Source organism: Lepisosteus oculatus, chromosome 5 (assembly GCF_040954835.1).
Source record: "Lepisosteus oculatus isolate fLepOcu1 chromosome 5, fLepOcu1.hap2, whole genome shotgun sequence".
NCBI lineage: Eukaryota > Metazoa > Chordata > Actinopteri > Semionotiformes > Lepisosteidae > Lepisosteus > Lepisosteus oculatus.
The window spans coordinates 37,606,014-37,616,426 of NC_090700.1; the positions used below are offsets into that span (position 1 = coordinate 37,606,014).

General features: G+C 42.6%; 1 protein-coding gene across 1 annotated transcript; it reads left to right on the forward strand.

Moving 5' to 3' along the window:
- The first annotated feature begins 1,021 nt into the window (after window positions 1–1,021).
- Window positions 1,022–9,788, forward strand: LOC102685717 (acidic mammalian chitinase). The gene is made up of 11 exons (XM_006628446.3): window positions 1,022–1,046; window positions 1,483–1,512; window positions 2,192–2,393; window positions 3,004–3,060; window positions 3,172–3,337; window positions 3,929–4,053; window positions 5,772–5,895; window positions 6,295–6,480; window positions 7,210–7,326; window positions 7,679–7,820; window positions 8,516–9,788. The coding sequence occupies exons 1-11, from the start codon at window positions 1,022–1,024 to the stop codon at window positions 8,803–8,805; spliced, it is 1,464 nt and encodes a 487-aa protein (XP_006628509.2). The 3' UTR covers window positions 8,806–9,788.
- The last annotated feature ends 625 nt before the right edge of the window (window positions 9,789–10,413 follow it).

The following is a 10,413-nucleotide window of genomic DNA, read 5'->3' on the forward strand; positions in this document are numbered from 1 at the left end:
TTTTTTTTTACAGCTGCTTGTCTTGGATAAAATGCCAATGTACAGTAAAGATAACCCTTTACATAACACCACTTAGCTGTTCAAACACTAAATGGCATTTGAAGCATTTGTTGTTACTTACAGTGCTGGCAGTCCTTTGGAAAAAATGGGGGCGAGGGGCTAGATAAGCTTCATATCGTTATTGAGTTCTAATAAAGGGTCAATATTGAATTTGAACAGTCTGAAGTGTAAGAGTGTTCAATCCCCAGATATACTGACAACTCACAAAATAGTATGATGTTCTTATATTGGAACACTTTAGTATATCAAAAAGGATTTTTGACACAAGTACCCAATGGTATGGGAAAAGTCAACCAAGTAGAATACATTTTTTAAAATATCTCTATTTAAAAATATCTTGCCCTGACACTGGTTGTGGGTGTCTAAAACAAGTTACCTACTGATGTCACTAAAGCTGATACCCTGGATAACCTTCATCCTCAGATCAATAAGGTGCTAGGAGTTTAAAGAGTTATAGATGGGTCAAATGGTCAGCTCTGAATTTTAACTTTATATTCTCATATCCTTGTGTTCTTGAGAGTGTACTGCTCCAAATATTCATTCATTGCACAACTTTTATCAGATTTAAGCAGTCCGCTTTCCAGGCGCATAGATATTTAATTTTTTCTTGAACGTGAGATATGGAGAATAGGATTTTTCCGACTGTTGGCACCGAGTCTAAAAAACTCTTTTATTTTTAAGACTAAATGGATTAATAACAGACGCTCTTATCTTCCTGCAGAAGGAACGTCAAACATACACATTCCTGGAAAGCATCCAGGAAACATGGAAAGCGATATTGTTCACTTTACTTTTGTCAAGATGTGCACACAGCGCTTGTGTCAATCTGCAGTAATGGACCTTAATCTTAATGTACAGTAAATACTTACAGAACACAATGAAAGCTTAGATACGTGGACAGAGGTAGGAAAAGTATAAAAGAGTAACCCTGACACCACAAACGTTTTGTACAAAGGCAACAATGGGCAAAATACTACTGGCGTGTGGTGAGTAAAACTAAGCAAAATATGAAGAACAAACTGTTCCTTGCCATCAGAAACTAATGTCTCCTTTGCTGTATCTTCTCATTGTAGGCAGAAAAATACAATGGTCCATTGTCCATTGTCTTCTTGGTAAACAGTGCATGTTTTGTCAAACTATCTCCCTAGTTTACCATAATCTTAAATTGATTGACATTTTAAAAAGCAGCAAAGGTATGCTTCAAAACTCTAGAATGTCAAACAACTCCACAATTAAAGTTAGAACCATCATAAACAGTCTGCTATCTGTATTGATAAAAATATGGCTTTGATAATCCAAATATGGGATACATAATTCCAGTGTGTACAGTACTTTGTGTCCATGTGTGACTGCCGATGGTGTTCCATGAGTCTTTGCATTCTGAAAGTTCACGCTTCTTTCCTTTTTCTTATTCCCTGACAGTCCTGTCTGCGCTGCTGCACGTGCAGCTCGGTAAGTTAAATCACTGCACCTTTTCACAGGCGATGGGCAGCTAAATTCATTTCAAGAACAGCCTGATGCTAGTTTGCCACATAAAGCTTTGATTTCGTGTAGAAAAGAGAATAATCGAACTTTGAAAGCAACACCGGGTCAACAGAAACCTTATTTCCTATTGTAGAAATGTGCATGCAAAAAGCCATGCTTTCTCGGACATGTGCTGTAAACCCCACTCTAATATGTGGGTCTTGTCACTCAATTACTTTTTTACAGAATGCCAATATCTTTGCCGAACACAGAGTAAAATCTGTTTTAAATTGTGTAATAACCAGGGGTACACATGTGCTTGTCCCATTTTAAGAATATGGGGCATTAAATGCCAGAACAATTTACACTGGATTTCTGGAAGATCAGATGAATCTGCAGATGTAATTTAGAGGCAACACAAACACCTCCATAACGTTTCACAAGCCAGTGAGCAAGCTCCACTGTCCAGCAGTTTTAGTGAGACTGACATCTGTGTATGGTACTTGTTGGTGCATCACACAGCTAGAACAGAGAACTTTAGTAAAAGGAGGAGGAATGTGTTTTTTGTCATTTGAGAACTTAATAAAAAAATGAGTCCCTTGTACCCTGCTCTTGTCCCGATCATTAATTAGCATCTATTGAAATCTCCATCTCTCCTCAACCTCAGGGTCCTCCTATATCCTGTCATGCTACTTCACCAACTGGGCGCAGTACAGGCCCCCACCCACAGTCTACATGCCCACCAACATCGACCCCTGCCTGTGCACCCACCTGCTCTACGCCTTCGCCACCATGAAAGACAACAAGCTGGCCACCTACGAGTGGAATGACGTTGAGCTCTACAGCGAGTTCAACGCCCTCAAGAACAAGTGAGTTCTCTTCCGGGCTGCAGGCTCTCCTGATAGCTGCACTGAACAAGCAGAAAAGTGAGCTTCATTCACAATATTATTTTAATACGCAAGCCCATTCATGTACATCTACTCCACACTGTCGTATAAGACATGTACAGTAGTCTCTAGTGATTTCTGTTGCTTACATGGCAGAAAATGTAGCATTTTGCAGACTTAAATGAAATGAAATGAAAAGAAAAGGAATTCTTATTTCTTTCATAAGAGTCACCCATCCTTTGATTTGATACATTAGTAAAAAACATATTGTAAAACACTGTGAGATGATTGCTTTTAATAACACTCTATAGCAGATTATTCTAATGATGTGTCTGAGGCCTTTATTAAAGACAACTTTTAACTGTTAGGTATTACACATACAAGGTTCAGTATCACTTTTATATCAGTAACAAATAGTGGAGCCGTAGCTGTGTATTTAAATTGTGCAGATGACGTACAAATGTATACCGAGTGCTAGCAGCAGGGCCAGTTTAGAGTTAAGGTTTTGTGTGGTAAAAAAGCTTGATTCAGCTCTGCTTGTTGATAATGAGTTCACTTTGTTCTGTGATTTCTTATCGTACCCCCTTCCTAGGAATGGGAATCTGAAGACCCTGCTGTCCGTAGGGGGATGGAATTTTGGATCTTCAGGGTAGGAATCTCGTTTATTCCAGAAATGCTGTGTCGTAAATTGTTGTGTGTCGCGAGTATGGGAAGGAATGAAATTTACTAGGGATTTTTTTTCTCCTCCTCCCGGGCGCAGATTCAGCAACATGGTGGCCCAGGCCGGGACCCGTCAGATCTTCATCAACTCCGTGATCGAATTCCTGAGGCAGTATGAGTTTGACGGCTTGGATATAGACTGGGAGTACCCGGCCAACAGGGGGAGCCCTCCGCAGGACCAACAGCTCTACTCCGTCCTGCTGGAGGTCAGTCTGTCTTCTGTGGTCACCTTGGCAACGGGTACCACTGCTAGCTGTACAAAAACTATCCTCAAACGTGGCCCAGCTGAGCTCTTATTCTCACAATGGAATTAAGAATTTAAGATAATGATTTTCTGGCTGTCTTGAGGTACTGAAGAGTGACTGATTTTTAATTACTTGTGATATCTAGTAATTTGCTTTTAAATCTCTAACAGCTTTAGAGCTGAAAACTATTCAACAGGACTGAAAAAAGTACTGGGACAAATTAATCAAATGCTCAAGGAGTAGTTTTTTGGGTGTAAGTATACTAGCAGTGAAAAAGAGGAAGGTAACTACATGCTAAAAAAAACAGGTTCTACTTTTTTTAAAAAGTCAGGTTACAATTTCCTTTAAAGTCTCTGGCATCCTTCTCTTTTTCTATTGCTGTAACTGTTTGTGTGTTGTAACCGAAATCTGGTGGAGCAGTTCACTTTATTTGTGGTTGTAAACAAGTATTTAAACACAGCAATGAGAGCTTCACCCGAAGCCTGCTGATGGCCTCATTTAAGCCATCAGCAATGAAGAGTGAACCTGTCTGGAATTCTGGCATTTTCCCAGGAAATGCGGGCAGCCTTTGAGAAGGAGGCACAGGAGACCCACAGAGCCCGGCTCTTGATGTCGGCAGCCGTCTCTTCCGGTCTCGGAACCATTCAGTCCGCTTACCAGATCCCCAAACTCGGCCAGTAGGTGTCGCCAGCTCTTCCTGGGGTTCCTATCTTCTGTGAGAACCAGAAAACTGATGTCTTGCACCTTACAGTGGCAAAACTCCAACTACTTTTTTGTAGATTTTAGTCACGTGGAAACTATTTACTAAACTCTAACCCTTTTCACTCTGAACAAGATTACTATACATAGATAGATACGTTATTGTCCACTGCTGTGGAAATTTGTCTTTGGCTTCTCCGATAAAAGTACAAAATGCACAAGCAAAACATAAAAGTCCCATAAAATCACATGAAATCAAAACAATGGTATATAATACAGAAATAAATGGATAAATAAGTAGTGGGGAACTACATTTACATGCATGCATTGAGTAGTTGTATTGCACAGGGGAAAAAGGACTTCTTATGGAAGTGGGCATTCACTTTCTGATAGACAGGACATGACTTTTTTGACACATGAAGCTTTTTATACACAATGAGAACTAATGTCTCTTCTTCTCAGCCCTCTCCATCTGAAAAGTCCATGAGGCTGCAACTTCCTATTTGGCAAACTTACTGCACACTCATCTTTTAAGCAGTCAATGTCGGATGTGCCTGCACCACGTAACTCAGGAAATTAGCTAGGGGACTCCTGCAGGGTGTTAAAGGGATTTACCCATCAATCATCTGTGTGATGCCTTCTTTTTATCTGTTCTTTTCATATTTTACTGTCTTCTCACCATGATAAGATTTTGGCACCAATTAATAATCAGCTTAGACCTTAATCCGATTTTATTTTTTATGAACTGTTCATCAAGATGGTGCTTGAATTGCCATTCTATCCATATGGCGAAAGGCAGCTGACGTAGGTCCCTAGTTCAATAATTATTCTAGACAGCTGGTGTTCACTCTGATGCTGCTGGGTAACCTTGTCATCATTCCACTTTAGACTCTCTAACATTATTTGAACGTATTTTTTTGCTCATTTGGTAAATACAGCATTACCACTGTTTCCAGATCATTGTTCATTAATTAATATAAATAGTACCTCTAAAATCATGTGAATTGTGGCCCTCCAAGACAAAGTTTCTTTAGAATTTGCTATTACCACATTATAAAGTGTGGTTTAAGCCCTGAATGGGGTGAATTGTTGATGCACAAGTAATGTGTTGTTCAGGTGTATTTATTTATTCTTATCTTCTTGTCCATCGATGCAAAGCGAGCTAGTTGAAGAGTTTGTTTTTTTATTTGGTTCAGGGCACAAATACGTGACGCTTGCTGCTGGCACATTTGAATAAGATCAAAGGTAACTTCTGCAAAATCTGAAACAAAGGCTCAGTTTTACTTGGGGGCTTCCAAGTTTAGCTTGCAATTTATTTGCGATAGCTTTGGAAAACAGACCATCTCCGGCCAAGCAGCACAAAAAGAAAATGGATGTGGCCTTTTCGCCTCTCATATGAAAACATTTGAAATACATCTACATCAGTTTAAGACAGAATTTATTTTAACTTTGAATTTATTACTAAGGTATAATATGACCAACCTCATAATGGCATTGTGGTTTGGGTTATCGAAGAAATAAAAAAATAACCGGTGAGTAACACGAGCATAAATTTCTACAGTCCATACAAAAACAGGAAGTGTGCCCCTAAGAATTTCCCAGCATTAGCATTGTCCTCATCTCCCATTCTTTTTTTGCTCTCCCTGCCTTCCTCTTTCTCCTCCTCTCCCTGTTTCCCCCTGTATCCCCCTGTCAGGGCTCTGGACATGATCAACGTGATGACCTACGACATGCACGGCTCCTGGGAGACCTTCACTGGAGAGAACAGCCCTCTGTACCGGGGTCCCGCAGACCAGGGTGGAGACATTTACTTCAACATCGTGAGTGCCACTTCTTCGGCCAGAGCAACCTTTCCCCCTTTCTCCTCTCGAAGTCTTACATCTGTCCTCAAACAGTGAACAGCTAATGATTCTATGGCCCTTCTGTATACATTATTACTGACTGACATGTGCCAGTCTTGTTGAAACATGTACACTCATGAAGACATGCAGGCTAATTAACACCTGGAGTGTCGGGAGAGGTAACACCAGTGAGACATTTATGATGGCATTCATGTTTCACTTTTTTCCCTGAGTGATCTTGTAGGTTTTTTAAAGGTAGGAGCACAGTGCAGCACAGTTTGACAGGAAATCATTTCAGCAAGCAAGGCTACTGTAGCTTCGGGTTTCTCATTTTTCGTATGTGCCAGCACAGCCAGTAGCAAGTGTTTTTCTTTGCAGAACTACGCCATGAATTACTGGAAGGACAATGGGGCCCCAGCGGAGAAGCTGCTGGTTGGGTTTCCCACCTACGGGCAGACCTTCACCCTGAGAAACGCAGCTGATCACATGGTGGGCGCCCCCATCTCTGGTGCCGGAGCTCCAGGAAAGTACACGCAGGAGGCTGGAGAGCTGGCCTACTTTGAGGTACAGGATCCTTGGTATTGATTGACGATTTCATCAGTCCCAGTGTGAGTACAGTGCACATGCATGGAGCTCAGGAAGAGACTGACATGCCAGTTTAGTCCAATAAAGTAAAGCTTGTGGAAAGTGTGGCTTAAGAATCTGTGTGTTTGTGTTTGGAAAACAATAAAATCACTGGACACAATATTAGGACCATAGGAAAAGGAATAGATTGTCTCAATGGGAGGCAATGCTTGGGTAGCCTGATAAGAACGAGACAGATTTCCATCATTTTCCCAGACAATCCCAATTCCCAGATCCAATCCTGTTGAAAACTGATGGGGCTGGTGGAATGTGCAGCTCCATCCCACTCAGCATCAGTGTCAGCACAGCCTCAGCAGAAGGTGATCCTGTCAGAGGAATGGGATGGGACTAGGATATAAATATTTCAAAAACCGTATGGAGTACATCGTGTTCAGGAAGTTCTTGATATTGTATTGAAGAGGTTCTACATGTGGGGTGGTCAGTGAGTGGAGTGGGGGTTCCTACATTTTAAAGCAATTTGTAACAGACCAATGAAATGAAAGGGACTTTTGACTTGAGTTGTTCGCTTGTTCTTCTGTGATTTTTTTACTTCATGCCACCCACCCTGCTAAACGTGCAGCTCTCATGAGGTTTGTTATGGTCAGTGCTTGCTGCAGGGCTGAGGAAGGTGTGCACATGAATCAGGGACCATCTCTCAACCTGTTTCAGATCTGTGGATTTTTGGAAGGTGCAACATTTGTGTGGAACGAAGTGCAGGATGTTCCCTATGCCTACAAAGGAACGCAGTGGGTCGGTTTTGACAATATCAGGAGTTTTGGGATCAAGGTAAGCAGATCCTCTTCAGACTTCTTTAGATCCAACTTTAGAGAGTCTCAGATTCCTGTCGTCCTTGTCGTTTTACATGGAGTAGCTCATGGTTTTAATTCAGGATGCTGGTCACAAGGCTAAAATAAGACAAAGCAAGGCAACAAATAATAGTAGGCCAACTGAACGATTGCATGTTTGATGTTTGCTTGTAAATTAGTTTACAGGTAATTTGGCCATTTCTTCAAATGTCCCCTGTGTGTCAGCTTTGATAGCATGTAGGATAGGTCATTATAGGCCCTTTGTGGCATTTTGCAGAAACAAAGGCCTCCTCCATTTTGTCCTAAGTTCGCCTGCTCTTAATTTTTTGTAGGCACAATGGCTAATGAAGAATAACTTTGGAGGTGCCATGGTCTGGACTCTTGACATGGATGACTACCTGGGCACCTTCTGTAACCAGGGGAAATATCCTCTGATCAACGTTCTCCACAAAGCTTTTGGTCTGGATCAAGTGGGTAAGTGCTTACACTGAGAAGCAACAAATAACAGTAAAGGAGGCCAACACACCTCCTGGATCAGCCTCCTGTTGAATCGACACAAAGACCCAGCCTAACTATTTCTTTCAGGACCCCAGAGGGTAAACACCCAAACTGAGCTGTAGCAGTAACAATCTGAATTGTTGTTATGGCGGTGTGGGAGTGGAGGCTCTGAGTAAATCTTTAATAACATGCTAGGCTTGTATCATGGATCTGTGTTTAAGTTGTGGCAGCAATATTGTCACCTTGTCCTGATCTCATAAGCTTCCAGAAGCTAAACAATACTGGGCGTCACCAGTACTGGAATAGGGGATATTTGGTAGACCAGCAGGTGGCGCTCTTCCACCTGGATCAGAATTTCCAGAAAAATAAAATTCCATGACTGAATGTCCTGGGTCAGTCACTGAAGATTTTACGGCACTCTTCATAAGAAAAGGGGTACTTAATCTGGGTGGTCTCGCCTTGAAAATGTCTTATTATGCTTAACACTTGCAAAGCAGTGGGCATGTAAGGAAATGTTTCTTCCTTATGCTGTAAACATATTCATTAAAGACATATGGGAGACCAATGCTTTTCCCCTAGTGTATTTCAGCTGAGCAATAACAGCACAGGCCAGACAGAGCCAATCTTATAAAGCCCATTTACTGTCACACCCTCCTGTGCTCTTCCCCCAGCCTGCACGCCCCCTGCGACCCCCCTGCCCCCCATCAAGGGCCTGACGACCACTGGAGGAAGCACGGGAGGCGGATCCGGGGGCAGCTCCGGAGGCGGATCCGGGGGCAGCTCCGGCAGTGGAACCAGTGGGATGAACGGAAGCTTCTGTGTGGGCAAAGCCAACGGTCTGTACGCAGACCCCACGAACAAGACCCAGTTCTACGAGTGCGATAACGGCCAGACCTACTTCCAGAATTGCGCTCAGGGGCTGGTGTTTGACTCCAGCTGCTCCTGCTGCAACTGGGCCTAGACATCTCAGCAGGCAGACTGCTCCGCACACATCGGCAAGGAAAGACCTCCTTCAGAGGGCTGCATCCATAAACACAAGTAGCGAGACAAGGCTACCAGGCGGGAATGTGGCGGACACCACATTGAATCACCAAACCACACAGCGGCAAAGCCTGATTTTGAAAGTAATTCGCTTTCTATTATCAGCAATTCCAATTGGTTTTGAGCACCATCGTGTCCGCTGTCTTCCTTCCCTATCACTTTGTTCTCATTTTCTAAGACCATTGCAGCTTTGTTTTTTTGTAAATCGGAAGAGCCGCTTAAAGATCGTAGCTTTCACTGACGGGAAGTGTTGCTTCTCATTCTCCGGAATCAGAGATGTCGGATCCCTCGTTAGTCTGTTTTTGCCTGAAAAGTAATTAAGGGGCTCCTGGGTAAGAGGCTTGGGACACTTGGGTTTTCAAAGTACAACTGTGGTGGTTTAAAAGGGGAACTTGTAAAGCTAACTAAATCTTTCAGATAACACTTTGCACCCGTCAGTGAAAACTGCAGCTGCCTCGTCTCATACTCACTGAGCTGCTCACAGCCAACCGTTGCCTTATGTTCTCTTTATGAATGCAGCCCTCTGGCCACACTGTCACTCAGAAGAAACTGCTTCCAGTTACACATTAGTGGTTAAACAACACATTTCCTAACTCTATGACTTTTAAAACAATTTTAAGATTGGGGACCTGCTAAAAACACGCTTACGGAAGAAAAAAGTTTAATTTGGTTACGTTCTCACAGGATAGGGGGACAGTGCAGAAAGCAAACATAAGGAAACACCTCCTTCAGCTGAATGAACTAGGAGCCCTTGGTAGTGATGAAGATAAAACCACCCAACTCCATCTGGAACCAGTCCACCATGATGCCGTAAATCTCATTCACACATGTAACAGTGTCACTGTTTTAACACAGTAATCTCCTCCTCTCCCTACAGTCTTAATATAATAAAAACTTTCCTCTTCAAGCAAAGCATTGTCTTTTTCCTGTGGCTTTTTTGTGTTGCACGTTTGCTTTTATAAGCTTGTGGGCTTTTCTGTACAGAGTTATTAGAGCACATGCTGTACAGTTGCAAGATCTTCGATAACATCAGGGTAAGTCACAGGCCTTTTGGTCTCTGTCCGAATTGAAACATTAACTGAGGTGTAAAATATGCTGAAGTCTAGTTATATTCTGTAAGGAGGAGAAATTCCAAATTAGATCAATGTCAATTAATGTAATCGTATGGACAATGGAATCAGATGCCTACTGCATCATCTGTCTTTAGTCAACTCTGATGAGTAATCTCTCTGCTATTGTCCCTTTATCTCAAGGTGCAGGAGGGCCTCCTTATTCCAAGCAGATTCTGAGCCACTGCTCTCCCAACAATGTGGTTGAGCTGTTTGTAATTGTCCTTAGAGGACGAGATGGGATAGCTAGCTAATCTTGCCGAGCAACAGGGGGTACTCTGCTCAGGGCGGAGTTGTGTCCAGCAGGGCTTGCCCTAGGCAAGGCAAGATCTTGGAGAGGGGCTCCTACCCACCATGATGTGACCATACACACTCAGTCCACTGAGATGTTCTTGTGCGGAAGCGCATTGCTGCCGCCA